The sequence below is a fragment of the Dendronephthya gigantea genome, unplaced genomic scaffold, assembly GCF_004324835.1.
Source record: "Dendronephthya gigantea isolate DGI-Jeju-01 unplaced genomic scaffold, DenGig_1.0 000102F, whole genome shotgun sequence".
In the NCBI taxonomy this organism is placed as follows: domain Eukaryota; kingdom Metazoa; phylum Cnidaria; class Anthozoa; order Malacalcyonacea; family Nephtheidae; genus Dendronephthya; species Dendronephthya gigantea.
In genome coordinates this window covers 590001-616073 of record NW_021163112.1, presented here as the reverse complement: position 1 = coordinate 616073, position 26073 = coordinate 590001, and the positions used below count along the sequence as shown (strand labels likewise).

The window sequence follows — 26073 nt, the reverse complement described above, 5'->3', positions numbered from 1 at the left end:
ATACAGTTGTAGACTGGTTAATACGGTTGTAGACTGGTTAATACAGTTGTAGCTAGTTAATACAGTTGTAGACTGGTTAATACAGTTGTAGACTGGTTAATACGGTTGTAGACTGGTTAATACAGTTGTAGACTGGTCAATACAGTTTTAGACTGGTTAATACGGTTGTAGACTGGTTAATACAGTTGTAGCTAGTTAATACAGTTGTAGACTGGTTAATACAGTTGTAGACTGGTTAATACGGTTGTAGACTGGTTAATACAGTTGTAGCTAGTTAATACAGTTGTAGACTGGTTAATACAGTTGTAGACTGGTTAATACAGTTGTAGACTGGTTAATACAGTTGTAATCGACGCAGACCGAAGCATTTTCGATATTTCTGATGAAAATATTTTGAAAGCCTCCGTATCTGACCATAGAGATGTCGATGAAATAATATATTTCTTTGTGATTAAATTTTAAAATGTTTAACATGTAACATCTATTAAGAGAGGTTGGCTACCAGTCCATTTGACCAAATTTTGTGACTGCAAGGTAAAGTTCTCTGGTAAAAATATGAAAAGGTATATGGAGAACTTAAACTCGTCGAAACTCAAAAGAAAGCAAGTCCTCGTTAAATTGTTGTATTTTTACCGCAAATCGAGGATCAGTTGATCCGATACGTACGCAAAGTACCTATTTTTCCCCGGGAAAACTTTTCAAAGTCCGCATTTTCGCTGAATCAGCAAAAAAGTCATCCCCAGGTCTTTCGCGGATTCTTGTCCGGTCAGTATTGCTGCACGTGAAATGCATCAAATTTTAGGCAAATGAATTCAAAGTTTTTATGCTGTATTAGTGAAAAAAAAGCATGTAGGATTGTTTAGTTTGAATCAAGGTGTAAAGTGGACACGTTAGAGTATGTTGTCTGGCTTGAAGCGGTTGTCTTGGCCGGTTTTATGGCGAAATTTGGCTCCCCAAATTGAGAGGTATATATTATTTCCAAAATATTTTGAACTAATAATGGTCTTGCTTTTAGGTATAGAATTGTAATAATATTGTTTATCAGATATAGGGATAAGACATAAAATTAAACTGCCTTTCTCTTTATGTTTATAAGTTGTCTTAATTGGCTTCAAAAATTGCATGGTTAAAAACTGTCTGGTCTTTTAGTTAATAATTAATAAGAGCTTTATTGTTGATACCTATGTTACAGGCCATTTGCTACCAATGTTGCTGCAAACTATGATGAAATACCCATTGTCCACATCAGTGCAACATATAACAACACAATCTTGACCATAACAGATCATGCTGGTAAGCATCATGTGTAGTCATGGACATTTTGCCAAGTTGGGTAGAAGCAAGAGCTGTGAAATTTCCTCTAGAGTATTGTGCAACTGGAAAATTGCATCCAAGATGGCATCACAGACCCTGAAAAAGTTTCCATACTTTTCAGCTGGCACATTTCAAACTCTTGTCAAATTAGCCATCCCAAAGTTGTAGTATAGTACTGGTAATAGTGATATTGACAATGCATCATGCAGCTGTTTTTGGAATGAACCTTGTGTTTAAGTCCCAAAAAGAGTCTCTTAATGCATTGCTGGCCTCCACTATCACCATAGTTGTTGGCTATAGAGGATAGAAAGAATTGGTTTACTCAACCTTTAATATACTTTGTATATTTCTATATTTCCAGGCAACACTTTAGGATGGAAGTCAGCCGTAAGTAAAATATTGAAGTATGAAGTTAAGTAAGGCTGGATTTTTACTTACAGAGTAATGGTTCTCTAGTAAAATATAAACCAAGTGCAAACTATTGTTTGTACACAATTATAATGGAGTATTAAGTTTTTATCAACAGTAGTGGTGATATCCTTCAGAGGGTATTTTTATAATTTAGTGTTTATATCATATTTTTCAGGGTGGTGAAGGTTTCAAGAATGCAAGAAGAGGAACAAACTTTGCTGGACAACAAGCTGCAATCGCTGCTGCTAAGGTTCTTTGTGTCATTTTCGTTTTGACTTCTGTAATGAAAGTTTAAAACATATGTATTTGCAAGAACTAGCTTTACCTTGTTTGTGTTAACAGAGAGCACTGGATCTTGGTATAACACAGGTGCGCGTAAAAGTGAAAGGACTAGGACCAGGTCGCAAAGTAAGTTCTTGCAAAGTTTGTAACTTGGTGTGCATGGTCCTAGGAAAAGTTGTGCAAAGTACAGATGTGCGCTGTGAAGATGTATGTTATTCTCAGCACAAAATAGCAATTCAGGAGAAAGCCAATTTCATTATTTATTAGATATTTGGGTAATTTTGGGTACAGTCACATGCCAATAATAAAATTTGGTTGTTGATAATGTTGTTATGCAGATATTTGCTGAAAAATGTGAAAAGTTAATACATGTAAATTGCTATATGTCAATATGTATAATTCTTACCATGACTACCTAAATAAGTATTTGACATTGGTTTTATGTTTATATTTTTAGTCCTCTGTGAAAGGCCTTGAATTAGGAGGACTTAATGTATTCTCGGTCACAGATGTCACACCAATACCGCACAATGGCTGCAGACCCAGGAAAGTTAGAAGGCTTTAGTTGGGAGAATGGACAAAGGGTGAATTATATACAGTCAAGTCAGTTTAACATGGAACAAAGCAACTCATCATTTTATTATGAAAAAAAGGACCTGCATCATTGATTGTGTGCCAATCAGGATGTGGCCTATGTCAATGAGGTAGAAGGTGTATTAATCAGAAGGTGGCATTAGTCAAAATAAAAAAAATGATAATAATTGAGATAAATCTAGCCAAAATATGCTCAGATAAACCAGCCTATGGAGGGATGATAGTCCAGTATTGCTAGAATACATATATACAAACTTTTTAAATCTCCTCTGGGCTCTGTCCAGTTAAATAAAGCCACCTGAACGCATTTAATATTAATTACTTTAATTCGCGCTTGCGTCATTTTCAATGCTTGCGTTTAGGGTGCATAAATCGTATTTTTTGCGCAACACCGTGTTTAAAATTCCCCAATTTCCATTCCGAAATGTTCACGTCGTTTTGCGCGCTCCATCGATTCGTCGAATTGAAAAAATCTTAAATTCAAATGCGGCCGTGTTTTATAAATATGGGGGTGTTTTTCATAATTGCGCAATGTTGAAATTTTCTGGGACATGCGCAGTGTTCGCAAACAGGTCTTTGCTGGAGGTCTAAAACAAGTGAAGCCAAGCCCTACGGAAGAAATCAGTCGAAGGAGCGAGCGCCGAGGAGCGGTTCAAGGTACCCTTCTATGAAATTTTTTCGGGGTTTTTACCCTTCATTTTGTGCGTTATTTCGATTTTTCGGCGTTGCTTTTTTCTCAGAGTTTTTTCACGCAATGGTAAGCATTTACAGAGGCTCGTTTCGTTGCAATCTGTCGATTTTTTTAGCTTTTTGTTTGAGGCCTAGCCTAAATTTCTAGCGAAGATGGCTTGTAGATGGCGAGTTGTTGTCGAAGACCGAAGATTTTGGCCGCCATTTTGACTTCGTTCTCACGTCGTTTGAACGCGAAATTTTCTTTTAGATTCGAAGAAACGCTTCGGCCAGTCCGTGGGTCGTCGAATTTCAAAATTCGGTTTTTCTCCTTCACAGAAAAGCTTCTTTAAAGCAACAAAATGAACGAGGTGAGCTTTTAAAATCGACACCATTTTCAACGCTACAAAATTCGGCGGTGATGCAACTCGAATCCGGCAAAGAAAATCTCTTAAACAAAGCGGAGAAGAAGGCCACGTATTCAACCGCCTTTTACCCTCAATCCTTCGGCAAAAGCGACCGAATTTTAGTAAATTTAAGGCCTTTTCTTTAAAGAAAGAGGACATATTTTGCCTTCTTCTTCGATTCTTACACTCGGCCATCCATCCAAAGCAAACATAATCGATTTTCCCCACACAAAAGCATCAAAAATTCATTCAAATTGCTTCAAATGCACACATGGTCGTTCTACAATACATTTCTCCTCGTTGCTTCGTATGTCAACCGCGTGTTCGAATTTTGTTCGGACTAAAACGTGGCCATTGGTCATAGAGGCGAGCTAAAATGAACACATACCATCTTCAAAACATCCCTTCCACAACAAACGTGCTTTAAAACGTTCTCATATGCTAGAACATTGATATTTGAAACTCGTGCACTTTGAGATTCGAAATTTTGTCGGCCATTTTGTATTTTATCGTCTCTCAAACAACAACCTTTCTTGTCGAACATGAGATAAAAGCAGTGAGTAAAGTTTGTTTACATCGTTGAAAATTAGCTACTTTGTTTGTAATTGACAATGTTGTCGTATTTGTTTCAACGTTTTTTGTTCCCTTGGGACCGCGTGAATTTATTCGAACGAATTTAGGCATTCGCGAATGGCTTCCTTGTCGGTGTGATGTTTCGCACATGTTCGCAATAAAGCATTAATTTGTCAAGTGTTTGCAGTGATTTAATGCCGTTCATAAACAAAACAAATTGCTCTAATGCAGAGATATAAGGGACAAATGCATTGACGTACACTTAGGTACGGCCTCTATGCTAGTAGTGCCGTTAAGAAGCTGAGTTTAGCCGACAGACATTTTGCTGTTGACATTAAAGGAAGTCTGACAGTCGCCATCTTGAATCTTCACAAAGCGGGCATGCTTTGTGTTCTGAATCACACAGCATTGTCGATATATTCATCGTGAAAAATCACTATGGAAATAGGTTTATGCATATGCAGCCCTATAGAAACATTGGTAGCTTATACTTTTATTTGGCGGTTTATGTTGGAAATCAACTTGCTTCAAATGCAATCAAGCACGAGACCTGACTAGATCGATAACTTGTTTTTTTTAGTTTCAGTTGAGTAGTTTGCAAAATTTTCTTTGTGCATACCGGTATATCTGTTTAAAATTAGGTAGCGCAGTAATTGGTGTAAGCTGTTTCGTTTCCCTGCCAGTTGTTTGTGTCATTTACTTCTGTTCATTTGTTTGTACCTGGCAAAGTTAATAAAATAAAATAGTTATCATGGCTTATGTCAGTTATGTGTGATAGAGAGAAAGTATAAATAAGAAGAATACCATTCATGAAATTGGTATGGCACTATGGCTGGCATTTAGGATATAGAAATTGCTTTCTTAGTTCTTTACATATGGGTGTATTCCACATAGAAATATTATAATTGATATGCATAGGAAAATATTTTTAGTTTTCAAACATATAATAATATTAGAAAGAGCATACATAGCCTAGTGCATATATATAACCTCAGACTGTTATACAAAGTTCACATGCTTAAAACAGTAAGTTTGTGTTTTTAGAGATTGACATGTATGTTAAATGTGGGGGTTGCACTAACAAATCAGGGCATAAGATCTAGGGCAATTTAACTAGTAGATTTAACTGTTTGTAATTGTGTCGATTCTGATATCAATACTTAATATCAGTTAACAAATCAAGCGAATTGGCAATGTATTAGGGATATTGGTATTGTGCTTAAAGATTAGGCCAGCCACAAAACAGGAGCAAATAGGCACAATCATAATTATTCATAAATTGTTATAGGACACTTTTGTATTCAAGAATTATTCCAAGAAAAAAACCACCCTCCACTAGCACAAAACCACTCATTTTTTGCAGCATCTGGACAGCAAAGACTTTTACATTGCACAAGTGAATTAATATACAACAAATAATTGGTTCACAGTGATGGGTTCACAGTGATGGGTTCATATTAGGCAATTAGGATATTATCAACCCTTTTAATCTGTGGCATTGTGTGAAATGGATATCAACTTATGAAATCAAAATTAATATCAATTTATCAAATATAAACAGAGAATGTATTGGTAAATGTTTGGTATAACTATATCATTACTATCTTTTACTAAGCAAATGGTAAACTGGTAAATGGCAACTAGTATGCATTTCATCTTTAAGACTGAAGTAAAAATTCTGCAATATGAAAGTTTTTAGTAAATGCATTTTAAATTTTTAATGATTTTCTACCGAAATGGCAAACTCACCGGACAAATACCCACCCCAGATTTGGGGTTAGCCCAATCATATATTATCACTTTCATCAACCACACACATATTATCAATTGAACAAAAGTGTCTGAGATACTGATATTGTTTTTCAGAGAGGCATAGACTTCAGGAAAATGATTGAGTTGAATTGGATTTATGAGTTCATGATCAAAAGAAAGTTGTTTCCTTCATATTATTGCAGAATATTTACCCACAACAAACCAAAGCATGTTACAAAAGCAGCATTTACTAACCTATGGGTCAACTAGTCCCAACCCCCTAATAATCATTTCGTATCTTGAAGGTTGTGCAATAGTTGCTGTTTATGCATGCTGTTTATCAAAGTTCTTTCGTTTTTGATTGTATTTGAAAGACTCGTTCGAGCATTCATATACTGGCACCATTACCATATTGGCATATACCTAATATTGATACCTATCAAATTAGTACGATTAGGATTAATTTTAGTAACTGAAAGTTACAAGCGTTCACGTTTTAGATTGTAATGTAAACAGACGTGGCGGGAGCGCTCGATTTAACGGTTGGATAACGTTTTGGCAAAACTGCTTTATTATGTTCGAATTAAACTGGATTATAGTTGTTTCTCGAGAATCGTAGAACTAAAATGGCGACATCGAAATTTGCCTCATACGAAACTGGTTACGATGATGAACGCTTTGAACAGATTGTCAGCCAGACCTTGCACTGTATCATTTGTACGAATGTCATCAAAGATCCAGTCATGTGCCGCCATAATGAACATGTGTTTTGTCGTGGTTGTATCACCAGACATCTCATGTACTCTCAGACATGCCCTACATGTATGGAACCACTCACTGTCGATACTTTGAAAGTGCCTCGTAACATAGCGAACTTGCTTTCTGAACTTAAAATCCGTTGTGAGTTCTTTGACCGCGGTTGTGAGAGATTCATTTTGCTGGGAGATCTTGAAAAGCATGTTGAGGACTGTGGGTTCGCCCCGGCAGTCTGCTCGAATGAAGGCTGTAATTTCGAGGCAAACAAACGAGATTTGCTTCATCACGAAACAGCCGTGTGTGAACTACGCCGAGTTCAGTGTCATAGTTGTAATGAATTAAGACGAGAGGTGGATGCCGTTAAATCCAATCTTGCGATGATGAGTGAAAAAATGGACAAAAATGAGAAAATATTCTTAGAAAAGATCGAGACGAACGGCAAAGCCGTGACTCGAGCCGTGGTAAACGACGTGCTTGCGAAAGTTGAGTTGGTTCAAAAACAACTCGATAAACAAGAGGGGAGCATTCGTCAACTCTGCAACACAGGCAACGACGAAATGAAGAGAAAATTGGACGAAGTTAACAGGCAACTACAAAGAATGGCGTGGCAAACGGCCCTAATGCAATTGCCGTGTGATGTCCAAGTGGAACAAGAACAACTGAAGAAAGGTATTGGAGAATCTAATGAGATAGACAAAGACAAGGTCAAGGAGCCAAAAGTCATTATCGCTGGAGGCAAAGATTTGAATAGTGTTGAAATATTTGATTTAGCAAATAAAACCTGGAAACCACGTCAGCCAATGAGAGAAATTCGCAAAGGTGCATCTTCAGTTGTTCACAACAATGACATAATTATTTTGGGAGGTTGCCATGACTCTATGGAAAAATTGTCAATAGATGTGCTCCATGTTGACCTGTCAGTAACATGGGAAAGTGTTCTTGCTAAATTACCCGGGCGGTTCCACGGACAATGTACTGTAGTACACAATGGACATTTGGTAGTGATCGGGGGCTTTGACTTGGAGAAGAAGACCTATTCTAAAAGCATAACTAAGATTTCCCTTGTTCCACCCTACACCAGAAAACCTTTGTCTACCACGCCACAGGAAAGATGTTATCATGGTGTTGCAATATTTAGCGATAGGATCCTGATTGCTGGAGGAAGAAAGAGTCACATGAAAAGGTCAGCTCTCATAAGTGTTGTTATGTATAACATCACTAAGAATGAATATCAGGAGATGGCTCCCCTCCCCTACCCCGTGAGTCAAATGGCCACAGTCAAGTGGGGTGAAGACAACGTCATCTTAATGGGTGGCGTTGACAGCAACGACGAAGTGTTAAGCAAAGTTTTAATCTTCAACATCAAGACCCAGAAGAGTCACATGCTTCCTAATATGAAGTATAAGAGGGAAGGATGTGTGGCTGCAGTTGTCAGAGACACCGTGATCGTGATGGGAGGCCGAGATGAAAGAGGAAATGCCTTGAAGTCTGTGGAAAGTTTTAGATTTGACAGATACAGCTGGGAAGAACTTCCAGATATGCATGAAGCGAGATACAAGGCTACTGCAGTCGTATGCTAATCACTATGCCCGTTGTGAATGAACTCAGTCACAGCTAGAAAACTTATATGTGAACAGCAATTTTACAAGAGTTCTCTCCTTATTTTTACATCAGTAATTTTAAAATTGATAAATTTTTGTGCTTGTATCTCGTGTAAACCTATTCCTTACAGGTTTACCAAAAGGGTTTATTTTGTACTCCTATTAAAGAATAAACACAAAACCTGTTGCGGGTTACGAAGTTTCTCACGCGAAAAGCCTCGGATATTTATCTTGTGTATCTGCGCATGTAATTGAAGGTTAATAAACAATTATTTCCGATGTCTTTCTTCAGCGTTTTACGACTATTTTTTCAACAGCATTTAACATGAATATTCTCCGATTTGAAACGGTTGCCCTGTTATTATTCCGACATAATTGGGGCGTTCATTTTCGTGTTTTAAATTTGGTCTTAAGAGTAATTTTCTTTGTTTTGCCTCTTTCGATTTGAGTTGCGTTATCACCGATTAAAATTATTGAAAAACTAAATGTTGGTGTGCAATTTATAAACGCGGTTATTCACTGTATAACGATATTAACTCGACTATTGTTTCAAGAGTGGGGATGATCTGAACTCGTCCGATTCTGGCAGTGAAGATGATGATGTCAACGTGACCAGCGATGAAGATGAACCATACCAAGTCTTAAATACTTCACAATATACAAAACAGAACCAATCGAGCTGGTTAAATCGCAGCAAAATAGTCCAGTAAGTCAAAATCATTAGCATGCCCTTAATAGCAACATGAGTTGAAATTATTTTGCTTTATTCGAGTTGCCTCCGCCCCTTATCAGGACGGATTTACTGGGGGTGCACACCCACTAACCTAGGTCAGCGAGGATGCAGGAGGGGTGCGATTGGTGATTCTCAAGTGACCTAGAGTGATTCAGTGCATTATTTCAACTTAGTTTCGAACCCCAACAAGATGACCAGTAAAAATTGCATCAGTAAATTACTGAGCAAAGTTTTCTAACTCCTTTTCGATTATATGGATAATCAAAAATAGAAAATATCGAGGCAATGTTATCGCATAACTTTGAGAAAATTGCTCATATATATGTTAGAATCCCACCCTGGAGGAATTATGGTTGAAGACTTTTTGTGACTATATTATTTGTAGCTCATTCATGTTTTGACAAGCCTTGTTCGTGCATCCTATAAACCGTTATTGAACCGCAATAGCTTGAAAGATTCCTTTCATTTATTAGCTAGTTAAAGAGATATTCTTTACTCCAAAGAATCGTAATAGCTTGAGAGATTCCTTTCATTTATTAGCTAGTTAATGAGATATTCTTTACTCCAAAGAATCGTAATAGCTTGAGAGATTCCTTTAATTTATTAGCTAGTTAACGAGATATATCTTTATTCCAAAGGAATGTGTCCCTATCAGACCCGAACAGTGATTCGGACGGAAGTACGGACAGTCAATCTGAAATCGACGAAGCGGATCGCGCCCAACAGGAGGAAAATAAAAAGCCCGTTTCAGCCGCCTCGTATCAAAGCTCCTCGCCAACCAAGAAAGATCGGGTAAGATGTTGAGATATTGTGGGTGCATAAAAAATGGTCGTATAAAAAATGCAGTTATCTTTCTATTCAATGGAAGCAAAATATATTCCACCAGAGACGCTGGTCATCAGAGAGTGTTTACATCATTTCCTGTTCATTTTCCTATTTAGTTTTGGGAGAACGATCCAGATGTCTATGGAATTAGGAGATCAGGTCGAAGCAGGAAGGAACCAGTGAGATATACAGTTACTGCGAGTCAGGTATTGTGCAGCGAAGAGATTTTCAGTTAAATTTCCTCTTTTAAATTTATTGTTTATTCGAGGATTAACATGGGTCGCTGAATTCAACAGGATGGGTTTAATGTTAAATTAGTCTGAAGATTTAGTGCACACTTTTCTTTCACCGATCAAGGCGAAAATAGCAGATTTAATTGCGTAAATTCCTATCATTCAGGATGACAGCGAAGAAGACATACATTTCGAAAGCGTCCCGCAGCGAAGACCGCCAGAGCGATCCAACGTAATCAAAAACGAAGAAGACTGTCAAGGTATGTCGTCATGGTTGGTTTTGGCGTGGTGACGATGGGAAATTTTTCCCTCGGGCGAGTTGCTCTTTTTTGAGTTCGAGTAAAAGGGGTGTGAAGATTTAGAATGTGACTCAGTGATTCGAATTTACATACAATTTTCTCTTAGTTCTGATTGGCCAACTCAAAGCAGTGACAGCGGAAGTGAGTCCTCGGATGGTTACTCACCGCACGAGGCTCGTTCCAGGCCCGTCCCGCGAGCCACGGCCAGGGTACCGGGTCAGCCACGACGCGTGAACAACAATAACAAGAGTTCCAAACGAAGCTTCAGGGATAGCGATGAGGAGAAGAGCAGAATACCGAGCAGAAAAGCGACTGGAAATGTTTGGTAGGTGATGTCTGTCTGTTTGCTTTCAATTGTTTGTGTTTTCTGATAGTCCGGCGTTTCATCGCGACGAAACTGTGCGTGCAGTGCTTCGGCTAACTGAATAGCGATTTTAGATCAGGGGAGGTATTAGAAAGGCATGTTGCTTTTTTTGAAGAGGCTCCAATGCTAGAGTAGTCTCTTTATCAGAGTGTCTTCATAAATTAGAATTTAGAAAGCTCCTAGTTACAGTTAGAGCCCGTCGAGGAGCACCCAAATTAAGATGGTGTTTGTAAATAACGCTACGTTACGTTACGTTATGTTACGTTACGTTATGTTACCATACGTTACGTTATGTTACGTTACGTTATGTTACGTTTCGTTACGTTACGTTATGTTACGTTACGTTACGTGCGTGACGTGACGTAACGTTGACAGAGATAGAAATTTACCAAATACAGAACATATACACTCCCAAGATTGTGTACATTTTGATTCTACAGCTGTTTTGAAAGTTCTTGAATTCTTAGAGAAATCTTCGAATAAATAGAACCGATTCATGGACCGCGGAGCGTTTTTCGTATTGCTGGGGCTCGGAACCGCGCGCCTGCCTGGAGAGTCCGGGAAAATTTTGAAATATACATAGGCCTCTGAAATGGCCGCAAATGCCTCTCAATTTAAGGATTATTGGGAAATAGTAGATACTTTGTAAAGTTTCCAGCATGTTTGGCGCTCGTATACATACATTAAACAATATAACCATGCTTTGGTTATGATGTCAAATATTTTGACATGGATAACCACGCTGTTTTAATGGTCAAATGCTTGTCCAATGTAAAGTTTCCAGCATGTTTGGCGCTCGTATACATGCATTAAACAATATAACCATGCTTTCGTTATGATGTCGAATATTTTGATATGGATAACCACGCTGTTTTAATGATCAAATGCTTGTCCTATGTAAAGTTGCAAGCATGTTTCGTGCTCATGTGCAAACATTAAACAATATAACCATGCTTTGGTTATGATGTCAAATATTTTGATATGGATAACTAACATTTTCTTTGTAGTTATAAAGAAGAGAGCGAGGCGGAGGAGACTGATGAAGATGATATTATCGAGGTCAGTGCTGACGCTGTTGTGGATTATGAAGACGATGATAGAGAGACAATTGAAAAGGTTTGTGGACTTACAACCTATTCCATGCCCCATGCAACCTGTAAGGCAATACTAGAATCGAGATACTAGAATCTGATCGTTCCAGTAAAGGCAGTCCTTCTCTGAATCGAAGTCGGAAGTATGAATATGTGTTAAGTGATAGTCGACTGGGTTAAATGTTGAGACAGTTCCATCCACTCTTATACTTGTAATTAAATTTCTGGTAACGGAATTATATAGTTCTAATCGGTTCATATTTCTATGTGAAATATTGAAGTCCCGAGGGAGTTGTAGGCCGCATCCTAAATCACAGATTCTCGCGTCTTACGAGCTATATAAAACGCGAGCATTCAAAGCCATGACCGCCTAACGGAATCGAGAATCCGTTGTATTATTTTGCGATATAGGCGAAGTAATTCTTGCACTAGGCAAAGCAAATCATCCCAGATTCTTAAGACGAGTGTGAACCTTTCAAAACTCTTTAAAATATTTTGTGTGATATGACTATACTGATAATATATACTTAACTGACTTCGCTCTTTACCCCGGGGTTTAAAAATTGAGATAATTTTACTTCAAATCTCACGACCCAGTTAATAATCTTCCACAAGTCATTTGCTCTCTGATTGTATATTTTTTCACCTCTGAAGGTTCTGAACACTCGCATAGGCCCAGTGCAGTGGACAGGCGCTCGTACAACGATGTACTCAAGTGAATATGAAGAGATGCTTCATCAGCTGGAGGACGACCCGGAGCAGGAGCCAACATCGAGGCAATTTTTAATCAAGTGGAAGGGATGGTCGCACTTGCATAACACGTGGGAAAGCAAGGACACGTTGCAGCAACAGAATGTGAAAGGAATGAAAAAATTAGAAAATTTTATCAAGAGAATGGAAGAAATCGAAAGATGGTAAGATTTGAAATCTTAAATAAAAATACCTTAACACTTTCTTGAGTTTCCTTCAAACAGGGTGATTTTCCTTCAAACAGGGTGCACAAATTTAACTCTCGGATCAGTTTATCCTTTCCCTCAATATCGCTTTGATGAGTTTAACACCTTTCAGGGACGCTTAAAAAGTTCATGAATTAAAGTGCTTTTTGACAGCCACTAAAATGCTACTTTTTTCAAACACTATGGTTAAACATGTACTTTTGCTGTCAAAACCTAAAAATATTTCGTTTATGGATAACGAGAAGAAGGCATTGAAATATTAAACGGGAGTTTGTTTATGAGATCTAGACCAGAGAGCTAGACCAAATGCGTTACAAGACGGTTCGGTTTGTTTACCACGATGATCTCTTCATCTTTTTTACATTGACCTTTTTTAGGAAGAAATACGCCGTCCCAGAAGATGTGGAGTATTTTGAGTGTCAAGAACAAATGAATTTGGAATTACACGAAGAATATCAACAAGTGGAACGAGTTATAGGTACATATTGTCCGTATTTTTCTTGAAATAATCTAGTTTCCTTTACTAAATATTTCGTCTGCGTTTGTCAAAGTTTCCCAATTCATGTTTTCGGTTTTTAAATGATTGCTTATTTCATTCCATTTCGTTTCTAAAGGTCACACGAATATCAAAGGTATCGATGAATTTGGCAAATCTGTGAACCAGGTGGATTATCTTTGCAAATGGACGGGATTGCCGTATTCCGAAGCATCATGGGAAGACGGACCGCTAATCTCGAAGATTGGTTACCAAGATAAAATCGACAGCTACCTTAAGAGGGAACGATGCGACAAAGTTCCGGGAAAAAACGAACGCTTTCCCAAACAGAAACCCAAGTTTATCCCGTTAAAAAAACAGCCCGCGTTTCTGTCCAAGGGAACTGGGATGGAGCTCAGGGATTACCAGCTTGGAGGACTGAATTTCTTAACGCACTCCTGGTCGAGGGTAAGGACTTTGGTTGTTTATGCGTTCGTTTTGTTTGTTCACATTACGGCATGGTACAGTATTTTGGCCGTTCCATGCAGTTAACGCTAAAACATGCAACTCTAAGGTAACCACTACTCTTCTTTTAACTACAGTACAATTCCGTGATATTGGCGGACGAGATGGGCCTTGGAAAAACGATTCAGAGCATCGCATTTCTCTCCAACCTTATCAACACGTATTCAGTATGGGGACCATTCTTGCTTGTCGTTCCATTGTCCACTATAGCTGCCTGGCAAAAGGAGTTTTCGCTTTGGGCGCCGGAAATTAATCTCGTGGTTTACTTGGGTGATGCTCTTAGCCGTAAAAAGGTAACCGGTGTTTTCTTTGACTGTTCAACAGGAAAAAATCTCCCTTTTGTCTTAATTCCCAATTCTTGTATCACGAACGTCGTATCATAAATCTTTATCTATTTTATCTTTGTGAGAAATCTAGTCCAGCAAATCTTGTATAACTAATTTTTTATCACATACTGCATAAAAAATCTTGTCCAACAAATCTTCTATTACAAATTCTGTCTGACAACAAATCATGTATCACAAGTCTAATATGAGTAATATCGTCTCACAAACTGCTAACATCTTGTCTAACAAATCATGTATCACAAGTTTGGCATCACAAATATCGTTTCACAAATCTTTTTCTCGTTTTCTTTAGATTCAGGAATTTGAATTCTATCACAGTACTTTAAAAAGCAAGTTAAAATTTAACGCATTGCTTACTACGTACGAAATTTTGCTCAAAGATAAGGTACAGTGAATACTAGACTGCGTTTGAATTACTGGTAATATCTCGTGATAAAACTTTTGAAATCAAGACAAATTTGTTTTACTTCGTTTCTCAGGATGTTCTAAGAACAATAAATTGGTCTGCATTGCTGGTCGATGAGGCCCACCGTTTGAAGAATGATGATTCATTATTATATAAAGTATTATACGATTTCAATACCCATCATCGAGTGCTGGTCACTGGGACTCCTTTACAGAATTCGTTGAAGGAATTGTGGAGTCTATTGCATTTTATAATGCCAAATAGGTTAGATTTTAGGCGCCGGTTGTACGAAATCTGGATAGCGCTATCCACCGGTTTATGAATCGCTTTAAAATTGCTTGAAAAGCATTAGTACTACAAATTTGGAGCTAAACTAAAGTAAATTAAAGAGAATCCCCAATTTAGAAATATACTAAGGTTTAACTAAAGTTATACCGAACAACGAGTAATTTTAGTGCGATTGAAAATCCACTATCCGACCAGTGAATAGCGCAATCCAGCTTCCGGCACAACAGCCCCAGAGTGTAATACAATAGCCCGGGTTTTAAGTTCAGCAGTATAATCGCTTTAATATTTACTGTATTTTAAAGATTTTCCTCGTGGGAAGAATTTGAAGAGAAACATGCAAAGGCGGAGGAGAAGGAAAGCGGGTTTTCAAATCTTCATAAAGAAATAGAACCCTACTTGTTCCGTCGAGTAAAAAAAGATGTCGAGAAATCTTTACCTGCAAAGGTAATTTTGAAGAGTCTTATCTACAGAATGTATTTAGGATAACTGGTTTTACATAAGTTGTTGTTTTTTTATAGGTTGAACAGATATTGCGTGTGGAGATGTCATCTCTTCAGAAACAATATTATAAGTAAGTTTATATGAAGATAATTTTTATAAGTATTTCAACGGTTTGGAAAACGTTTTTCGGTAGTTTCAAATTATGACTGAGTCACCTGAGAATCATAAATCTAGTAGTAATAACATGTATTACCTTGTTTAAAGCTTTTTGTACAAGAGAATCGTTTTGTTTTCGAGCGTTTTCAAATTCGTTTTTGTCAATTTTATCATTTTTTGGCGCTTTTCATGTCCACAGGATCCAAGGGAAAATATATGCTCGATATCTTAAATTATCTTCAACTTCTATGGTATATTGACGGTGTTTGAAACTGTTTTGGCATGAAAGCGAAAACGAAAGCGCTCGAAAACGTTACAGTGTGCTTACAGTCTGATAGTCTTCATATAAAATCATCGAAGAACAAAGTGTTAACGATTTCAATGAAATTCTTGTCGTTCAGGTGGATTCTTACGAAGAACTTTAAAATGTTGAACAAAGGAATGAAGGGAAACAGCAACACTTTCCTGAATATCGTTATGGAGTTGAAGAAGTGTTGTAATCACGCGGCGTTGATCAGACCTTTCGATGAATACGAAGACCTTCAGGTAAGAAAGACACTGGTTGGATCTATTGTATCTCAGAACCGTCCTCAAAGATGCGTATTATAAATAAACACTTATGAATCTTTTTGGAAGCGCAAGAAAACTGTAGGAAAAGCTGGAATAACAAAGTTCTTATTTGTTTCTTCATTTGTTTCTTCATTTCATGTAACAACGTCCACGAGCAAAAAAATAGTGGAAACGTTTTTTCTTCTGCCAGTCAGTGATATTTTAGGCGGGAACTTTCAATTTCTCATGATTTCTTATTCCACATTTTGCCAGGCGATATTACAAGGCAGCGGTAAACTAATGCTGTTGGATAAGTTGTTATGTCGCTTGAAAGAAACGGGACATCGCGTGTTGATTTTCTCGCAGATGGTCAGAATGCTGGATATTCTAGCGGACTATTTACAACGTCGGCATTTTAACTTTCAGGTTGGTTAAACATTGGAAAAACACTCCTTGAAACTACTCGTCTGGCTTTGCCTTAAATGAAAACAGCTATATTAAAAGTGGACTAAATCATTTTAAGTTGTGCATTTATGCGAACAATACATCAAACTTACTAATTCTAATTGTTTAGAGACTCGACGGTTCCATACGAGGCGATGTTAGAAAGAAAGCTTTGGATCACTTCAATGCTGAAGCTTCTGAGGTACTGTAGTATCGACTTGTATCATGCTGTATGACACTTTGATAACGAGGTTTAACGATTGCAAAAGTAGTTTGTCGTGGCTTTTAAGTTAGCCAAATCCTGTGGAATTTTGCATTCACGGATGATACATGAACTGGGTCTGTAGCAGAAACAGCTTAGAACCTATGAAACCTATCCAATGTAAATTTACCGTAATCTGGTTTGGTGTCCTCAAACGAGGCTACACTAAAAAGTAAAATGGTAAAAATAGCTATCCAATCAAAGAAAGTTATGGTAAAACTTTAGATTCCTTTCTAAACGAATACTGTACTAGCGTATGTAGAACTTCTGATCATGACACATGAAGTTGCACTATGTGCCATAGTCAGATAAACAAATTTGCACTATTAGTAGCACTATTGCTTTACTGTTGTATCAGATTTGCAATCCACTGTGGCTTATCATTCTTAATTTTTGTACCCAAGGATTTCTGCTTCTTGTTGTCAACCCGGGCTGGTGGACTGGGAATCAACTTGGCGACCGCTGACACGGTTATCATATTCGACTCGGATTGGAACCCTCAAAATGACCTGCAGGCTCAGGCCAGGGCTCACCGTATTGGTCAGAAAAACCAGGTATAAATACAACATTCGATGAACTTAACGATCATGTGAAATTCGCATAACCATTGACTTTTTTCTCTTGCTTTACAGGTGAACATTTATCGACTGGTGACCAAAGGAAGTGTTGAAGAAGACATTGTGGAACGAGCTAAAAAGAAAATGATTTTAGATCATCTTATTATCCAGAGAATGGACACAACTGGGCGAAAAGTTTTGTCCAAAACAAACACCGCTCCTTCAGCGTAAGTCATTTTCTAGATTTACTTTTTCTTCCTACTGGGGCATGTACCAGATTTTCATTAGGAATGACGGCTTTGCGATGGCTGTTTGAAGTATTGGTGGTTAATAATTCTAAGATTTGTTCAGATAGTTGTTGCTAAGACGGCAAAATGGCTAAGGACGTGATCTTAATCTTATGGCTGTGTAATCAAATGCCTTTTCTCTATTTTTAATAGGAACACGCCATTCAACAAAGATGAATTGTCGGCCATTTTAAAATTTGGTGCCGAAGATCTCTTTAAAGAAGGTGATGGCGAAAGAGACAAAGAATTACAGGTATTGAAAATGTTAAAAGCCTCCACTGCTTCCTCTTGAAATACCCAGCTGTATACATGCAGTATGTTTATCTCTTGCATTGAAAACCTGATTGGAATATTATACCAGGTTATTATATCTTGTAATCGCTGTTTCAATTTCTGACATAACAAGCATCTCATCTTTGCATAGAAGAGTTGTGAATTGCCATTGTTGGCATTGTCAACAGATGGTCACAAATCCGGGAGTCTTTGTTAAAATGAACAACTACAGTAACCTTGAACGTGAAAACCTTTTTTTTTAAACAGGAAATGGATATTGATGAAATATTAAAACGTGCAGAAACCAGAGAATCTGATGACCAACCATCAACGATGGGAGAAGAACTTCTCTCCCAATTTAAGGTATTTTATTTTCGGGTTTTTTAATTTTACAAAAGTCTTTTTAGCTGTTGTCCTTATTCTCTTTTTGGTGCTTTTTCTTTGACACCCTTTCCAGACCAGTTTCTTGAATATTTTTTCCATCCGTATAGGTCGCAGACTTCGTCTCGATGGATTTTGAGGAAGAAACCAAATCGGAGGAAGCTTCCGCAGTCGAAAACGGGAAAAGCTGGGAAGATATTATTCCTGACACTGAAAGAAAAAATCTCGAAGCTGAAGAAGAACAACAGAAACAGCTCGAGTTGTATTTACCAAAACGACCGCGAAAATCTGTGAAAAAGGTAAGAAACGAGTATGACTATTTCATAAATTTTGTCGCTATAACTCTGAAGGCTTTTGTCCAAAACCTTTTTTCAAAAACGAGAGATTTTAAGAGAAGGAAAATCTCTATTGTATGGGTGGTCTTTTGTAGTAAAAGCTCTTTTAAAAAATCTGGTCAAATAGAAGTGAAAAATATTTTTTACAAATTTGTCCCCTCTTTTGTGTTGTAACAGTGTACTTATTAGATATTCACAGCAGAAGGCTTCACTTTTTCTCATATCCATGTACAAATACCTCTGTCCTCTCAACTCCCATTGATCCCATGATGTCCTCTTAGATGAACATTGGTCACCACGAGGAGGAAAAGAAACCAAAACAGAAAAGAAGGAAGAAAGCGACGAGTTCTTCTGGTGACGAGTTTGACGAGGGATCAAAGAAAAAACGTGGACGACCACGAACCGTAAAACGAGAAGATATTGAAGGATTTAGCGATCAAGAAATAAGAAGGTGTGTACGTATTGCGTGGTTGAACCATGGTTGTGTCATATCCAACCATTAACACCTCACCTTACACCTTTAATGACATCACTTCTAATAATATAACAGGTTCATCAAGAGCTACAAGAAATTTGGCCGACCATTGACGAGGTATGAATCGTACTGTTCCATGCACTTAGCATCAAATGTGATATAACAACTGCCTAAAATAGACAAAACACTTCTCGACGTTTTGATGTTAAGTTGTTTGAAGACGCTGCCACGCTGCTCCCTGGTTATTTTGGAACTTGTTCCATGCACTATTCATTTGAGCATTGGTTACTAGATTCGTCGTTTATAATTATTTTATTAATTCTATCAGCTGTCGTAGCCATTTTTTTCTCGCCAAAATTATATACCAAGGTTATATGAACTCGAACCACTAACATATTATCTTTGGTTTCGCTAGCTCATAAATTTTTTGCTTGGTTTGAAATGACGAGGGGTTTCTGCATGCATGATTCTCTAGAAATGCATCGATCATTAAGTATTATTGACAACAATTCCTTTTAACTTGATGGCCTCGGTCTTTGTTGCTTATTTTACCATGCAGTGCAGTGGCAGATAAAGATTAGATTTCCATGTTTCCTAAACGTACTTGCTTCTTGCTAATATTACAATACTTTCCACCCTACTAATCAAAAGTTTAAATATTCTTCATTTGCATTCAGACTTGACGTGATTGCTGTGGATGCAGAACTAGAAGAGAAAACGTATGACGCTGTAGTGAAACTTGCAAATGCCATACACGATGGTTGTATCAAGGAAATGAAGGATTACGATGAACGTTTAAAACAAGACCCTGAATTTGATGGTTAGTAAAATTGTCATGTTGGAAACACTTACTTTCTCACCAAATTTCCTCATGTATTGGAGAAAGCGCCACTGTCTGCATAAATGGCCCCGCGTCATATAACAACTGTTGCGGCAATATCAGTCATTCGTTCTTTTTCGTAGGCAAAAAGAGAGGAGCGTCCTTGCGTATCGCTGGCGTGAGTGTCAACGCTCCTTCGTTGTTGAAACACGAAGCAGAACTGGAACCTTTGGCTGATGCCATTCCCAACGATGCCGAAAAAAGGAAAAAGTAGGTTTCAATATTTTATGTTAATGTGACCGACCTTAAGGCCCATCTACACTCTGCGATTTGTCGTATACGATTCTTATCCTGGCGTATGTGAACGTGTAAACACGCGTACAAACGTAACATTTCAAATTTCGCCCTGAGCAAAATGAGAAAGATTGTGGCAAAGGCCCTTTTTAGCATTCGTCAGAATGATAATTGTATACAACTATTAATTATTTAGTCTACGCCAAGGCTTCGTACCTACCTTTCTACGCCAAAGCTTCGCACTCGTGATCTGATAACTTGTTTGTATTTATTTCAGATATCGTTTTACGATTCCTGCGAAAAGCGTTCACTGGGATATTGATTGGGACGTGAAGGATGACAGTATGTTGCTGGTTGGATGTTATGAACATGGTTTGGGAAGCTGGGATACAATCAAAGACGATACTAACCTTGCTTTATCAAAGGTAATTGACCACTAAATTGGGCAATTAGTTGTAGCTATAGTTAGTTCGTCGTTAATTAGTTCGTCGCTAATTAGTTAGATTTAACTTCGTTGCATTCGTACCACAGGGAATGTACGAGGGTACATCTGTTGTTGTCAGAACTAGGATTGAAAAAAAAATCATTTCACTGTTGAAACAACTTAATATCTCTTGAGATATACTTTTTTTATGATTCAAATTTATGTCAAAGCTATAGTTCTTATAACTAAATATAATGACAAAGTGTCGACCAGGTAGAGTAGTTTTTAATCAATTTGCTTGGGTTCTATTAGATCATGCCTCCAGGTAATTTGAAACCTCAAGACAAGCATCTTCAGACAAGAGCTGAATATCTTATCAGACTTCTCAAGCAGGACGGAATAAGGAGCAAAGCCGAAGAACTCAGACAGGTCAGTCTCACCTTAATACAAACTGCAACACAAACCAAGACAATTTAATTTCCACAAATTTTGATAAAACAACGCGGATGGCCCCATTTGCAAACTACCGGCGAAACAAATATTCATACCCTTTTTTCCAAATAACAGTCGTCTGAAAAGCTTAAGAAAGAAATCAAGAAACTGGAGAAGACTAAAGCGCCCAAAAAGAAGCTCGCAACCAAAAAAGATCCTGAGAAGAAAAAGAAAAAAACAAGCAAAAAACCAGCACCCGATCAGAATTCCGCTCCAGTCTCCGGCGGGGATAATAAGAACAATCAACAAGGCCCTACCCAAGGTGCACCGGAGAACGTGAAAGAAGAACAACAACCTGAGGAAGTTTCCGAGCAGAATCCTGAGAAGCCAAAGAAAATGAAGAAAAAGGTATGTGCTGCTTTGGAATTGTTTTGCCAATTTGTGCTTTGTACAAAACTCCTTGTATAAAAGTCCTAACTGCATTTTGCGTAGTTAAATCGTAGTTAATTCCAAAATACACAAATCTGATTGGCTAATTCAATCACTAACTATAGGTAAAACTATACAGGGGTAACTATAGGTTGTGGTAACAATTTTTTTGTCTTAGTCGGAGAAGAAGAGCACAGCCAAACCGAAGGAGAAGAAAGTTTCTGAAAGCGAAGAAAATAAAGGAAATGAAATGCCTGCGCACCTTGTTGACATGGACCAAACAACGTTTGGCTTGGTAAGAGACTATGGGCTTGTACCAAACAGCGGGCAATTTTAGGGCGCTTTTGGGCTGCCAAAATGGTCAGACCGCGGTCATATTTTAAATTGAAATAGAGTGTTTCGTTAAGAATATAGCGGTGAAATTTCCAATGCTAGATAGATGTAAATAACGATATACTTGAATGCAGATTTCTTAAAGCACTCTAAAACACCAGTAATCTGTCTGTACTGAATTACAACAGGACCGGTCTGGCCGTTTTTACCGTATAAAGGAAAGCGCCCTTAGATAGCGCCATCCAGCTTTCGTAATCCTGAAATTTGAACCGTCTTCCAGTCTTTCTGAGGCTTGGGATTTTGCGAACGTGCTCAATACATTTTTATACCTGGTTATTTGTAGTGCAAGGAGAAAATGCGACCTGTTAAACGCTCGTTGAAATTACTGGAGAATCCTGGAGACAATTTGACGGAAACGGAACATGTGGAACAGACAAGACAGGTTCGTGTTGACTGTGTTTTGTCGATGTGTACAGGTGTTGGCTGGGTTGCGTTAATATGAAAAAACTTTGAGGATTATATAATATATATTTTGGTAAATTTTGATTTGATGGAAAGAAAGAAAGAAAGAGTAATTCATTATCTTGGATTCCTTTTAATTACAAGGGTATGTTGGCGTTTATAGTTTCTCTAACCATCCAGATTAAATTCATTCCAGTGTTTATTGAAAATTGGCGATCATATCACGAACACGACGTCTGATTATGAGGAGCCTGATCTGGCCAGCGAATGGAGAAGGTATTTGCACATACGATTGTTTTGCTTCCCTGTTATTACATTTTCCCTCTCAGATTTACACCGGAAATCCTATGTTTCCTTGTTTCCAGCACGTTGTGGAGTTTTGTCGCAAAATTCACTGCATTCGACGCGAAGAAATTGTGCAAACTTTACAAACACGCTTGCAAGAAAAGAGAAGAAGAAAAAAAGAAAAACAAAGAGGTAATTTTTTTTTAATTATGTTATTTAAAGCAAAAATCTCTCATGCATAGTGGAATGAAAAAAAGATACAGAATCTATAAATTCATTTCTTTGAAGTAACTTCCAAGATGTTCAAACAAAATAGTTTATACAAAAATAATTAGAAAAGAAAGCAAACATCACAAGGAAAAGATTGTGAAAATTAAATTCACAAATTCTCTCAGCTAAACATTTTTCATCAAACGATACAAATTTATATTTTATTTGCATTTTTGTCAAAATCTCAAACTCACTAAACAAACAGTAACGACATTGTCTAAATTTAGGCCAAAATTTTCATCTTATCTTTTCAAGCATTCGAAAAAAGACACAGCAAAACCTCACAAACAAAATCCTGCGAAGCGGCCAGCTGATGTCGCTGTTGGTAGCAATGCCGACAACAAACAGGCTAAACATCCTGAATCTGGCGGTCAGCCAGGATGGCGGGCTCAGAATTCCTCGCGAGACCACGGGAATAATTCGTGGAGAGGTGGACGAGATGGAAACAGAGATGGGTAGGTTTACCAGATTAGATACCATTTCTCTGTTGAAAAAACTTAATATCTCTCGAAATATACTTTGGTTTCAAATTGATATCAGAGCTATAGTTCTTAAGAATAACAAAGATATAATCGATTAAATACTGCAGAATGGATTTATATAAGATCATTTAGACTATGTTGTGACTAAGTCTGTTCTTCGCGCAGTTCTACATAAACAATAGTTCATCGAGCCTTCTAAGCCTGTGATCCTTTTCTAGCGACATGTTTTTTCTGTTTAGTGGTGCTAATCGTCCTCCATGGCGTAACGACTACAACGATAATCGTAATCGGCCAGATTACCCCGACCGATATTCGCACGATAAGTACGCACGCCGAGATGATCCGAAACGTCCCGACGACAATTTCCGGAACCGTCACGAACATCAACGGTATCACCACAACCAACGTCCGCCGCAACAGAATCCTGGAAAGGAAGGTCACGTGAGTAAACATTACCCCGGGGATGGGCGCCATGGAATTATAAATAAACATGACGTACCATACGGTGCCAAGGATAGACACGACCCATCCTATTATGGTCCTATCGGCAGACATGATGACGTCAGTCCGCATTATGGATCTATAAATAGGCATGATGATATTGGGCCGCATTACGGAGCTAAAAATAGACTTGAAAATAGGTCGGATAGTGACCATAGGTAGCCCATGTCGTCTTGGTCGCTTTGGCCGAGACAATATGATTGACTGTTTCCCACGCTGTTTTGAAACTTTCAAAACACGCGTCTTCCCCACCTTCTAAGGTGGAAAGTCTATCCGAAGATTCCATGCGGCAGGGTTCACGTCAGATAGAGTGCGCATGCGTTTTTTAAGCACAATAGTCGAATGTGTATTCCGGGTGAAATGGAACATAGGTAGATATGCAAACGTGCAGTATTTGTGGTGTACTGGTGTAGGCTTATGAAAATATACTGTACGTTTAATAGCTTGGTGTGTGTTTTCAATGCACAATAATGATGTGTGAAATAAATGCGGCCAGCATGTGTTTTTCATGCCTTTTAGCGTAGCGTGGCTACAAGTGACGGGTACATCGTTGTCTCAAATGTAGATGCAGTTGAATTACAATCGCATCAAAGAGTACAATATTATCACAATCAAAGGCTTAAGAAATGCTTAGTAAATATTTATTACCTCTATGTTAAAACCTGCCACACGCACTAAAAGTTTACAACACTAAAATTTTACCAATTTTTCCAAAAGAGAAGTTGAGAAGGAACGGCCGTCCAAAAAATATAATTTAAAGTGGCCCACTTTCGCTTCTAATGCATTTAATTTGTTTTACTAAGAAATACTATTTTACTCTAAAATAGAACGTTCCTTTACAAGTTCTTTTTTATGTTGTTACAATTTTGGAAGCCTTTGCCCGAGTTGGCGCCAGCTTGTCTAGACATAGCCAGACAGTCGTCGCGTTAAACTAACGAAACTAATTCCTCAGGAAAGTCCTTTCAGCTTTTTCACTTTTCCGATACGGCTCATTAATTCGCATCTTCCAAACTCAGAAAATCTGCTACGTTTTTCTATGCTACCTAAATCTTTTCTATAGCCCGTTGTCGTCTCTCTCAGACTATACGCTCTCTCAACTATAGATTAGAAGTGCTTTTCGCGATGAAGCCTTGATCAACGCGGCAATCATTCGCCTCTCGAAAATCAATATATTAATAGATACTATCTTTAATCAAGCGTATTGTGAAAGTTTATCTGAAATATATATATCAAGGTGGATATCATTTAATATTTCGAAACGGTGCTTTTCGTGGGCGTCAGGACGCGACTCTTTCACATTCATATGCATCATATCACATCAATTTCGATATGCTTTCATGATAAGTGCGGATGTGTTTATATTTTCAAATTGTTAAGTGAATTTAAAAGTGTATTTCTCCCCAAGTACCTTCACATGCCCCTGAAACGCTTGCTTAGAGGTGGACAGAAATGAGAACGGAATGTTTTAAGGTGCATTAGTATGGAACTATACCATCGCATATCAAAGTTGAAAATCTGTAGAACAACTTACGGTTTTCATCGTATCTTGTTTATTCTATCAGCTGTCAGTTAATTTGCTATTATACCTTTTTTAGCTACGTGTATGCAGGCTATAGAGCAAATACAGTTTTTAGCGACCTGCATGGACATGCCTAATATAGAAATACAAAGCAAGTCTGTCGAACGAAATGTTTTTAACCTTAATACAAACTACAAAGATACTATTTACAACTACATATTCAGGCTTCATTCAAATCAAGAGAGATGTAAGAGTGTTATTTAATTTTGGCTTATTTATCCATCGCTTAAGTTAACCAGGCTTGGTATACAACAAGCCCCATGCAGGAGCGGAACGTCTCGCTCAAAAACTCAAGTGGATTCGAGATGTTTCAATATGGTACGACACCATCTCATGTCGTAGTCGCGAAGACACAGGGGAAACCTTAGGAAGAAGTGGAACACCATTTTTTCATCCCATGAGCCTTCAGCGGTATACTGCAGCAGACGAATGACACGAGATGCACTGGTGTAGAAGTTTTCTTTCTCCATTGAGCTCAAGTACTGCTCGTCTTGATCTTGAAACAAATGTGTTAGAAGAAACGTTTTCAAATGATACGATGGAACGGGCGCCAAAACATTTCCATGAAGATCACGGAGAAATTTGAGGCATTTGTAAATCGCGAGTTGCTTCTTCGTCATGTTTTTTAATATTTGCACTTCAATCAGCGTGAACGAAACTCTCCAGGCACTATTTTCACCAGGCTTTAAATATGGAACAAC

At 37.9% G+C, this 26073-nt stretch overlaps 4 protein-coding genes across 4 annotated transcripts in view; 3 read left to right on the top strand and 1 right to left on the bottom strand.

The window, feature by feature from the left end:
- The first annotated feature begins 761 nt into the window (after nt 1-761).
- LOC114534448 (30S ribosomal protein S11-like) lies at nt 762-2926 on the top strand. The gene is made up of 6 exons (XM_028555889.1): nt 762-965; nt 1193-1293; nt 1676-1701; nt 1901-1975; nt 2068-2133; nt 2465-2926. Exons 1-6 carry the CDS (start codon nt 898-900, stop codon nt 2570-2572), a joined length of 444 nt encoding a protein of 147 aa, XP_028411690.1. The 5' UTR covers nt 762-897; the 3' UTR covers nt 2573-2926.
- Nucleotides 2927-3166: 240 nt separating this feature from the next.
- On the top strand, nt 3167-24494 carry LOC114534487 (chromodomain-helicase-DNA-binding protein 1-like). The gene is made up of 37 exons (XM_028555934.1): nt 3167-3258; nt 3542-3641; nt 8914-9065; nt 9731-9884; nt 10034-10123; nt 10317-10423; nt 10556-10774; nt 11821-11929; nt 12559-12818; nt 13238-13338; nt 13475-13803; nt 13938-14153; nt 14500-14592; nt 14687-14877; nt 15204-15345; nt 15420-15472; nt 15900-16044; nt 16321-16473; nt 16622-16693; nt 17158-17307; nt 17386-17537; nt 17751-17850; nt 18138-18233; nt 18362-18550; nt 18868-19037; nt 19137-19178; nt 19739-19881; nt 20025-20151; nt 20453-20600; nt 20912-21028; nt 21167-21439; nt 21639-21755; nt 22137-22235; nt 22452-22531; nt 22621-22732; nt 23066-23265; nt 23532-24494. The coding sequence occupies exons 2-37, from the start codon at nt 3633-3635 to the stop codon at nt 23953-23955; spliced, it is 5334 nt and encodes a 1777-aa protein (XP_028411735.1). The 5' UTR covers nt 3167-3258; nt 3542-3632; the 3' UTR covers nt 23956-24494.
- Nucleotides 6189-8611, top strand: LOC114534447. The gene has a single exon (XM_028555888.1). It carries the CDS (start codon nt 6629-6631, stop codon nt 8336-8338), a length of 1710 nt encoding a protein of 569 aa, XP_028411689.1. The 5' UTR covers nt 6189-6628; the 3' UTR covers nt 8339-8611.
- A 1077-nt stretch (nt 24495-25571) lies between the features above and the next one.
- The window catches only part of LOC114534530, a 1553-nt gene continuing 1051 nt past the window's right edge, over nt 25572-26073 (bottom strand). Inside the window, exon 2 of the mRNA XM_028555991.1 lies at nt 25572-26073. This exon is cut by the window's right edge and continues 376 nt beyond it. Coding sequence (XP_028411792.1) covers nt 25663-26073 — 411 coding nt within the window. The 3' untranslated portion in view covers nt 25572-25662.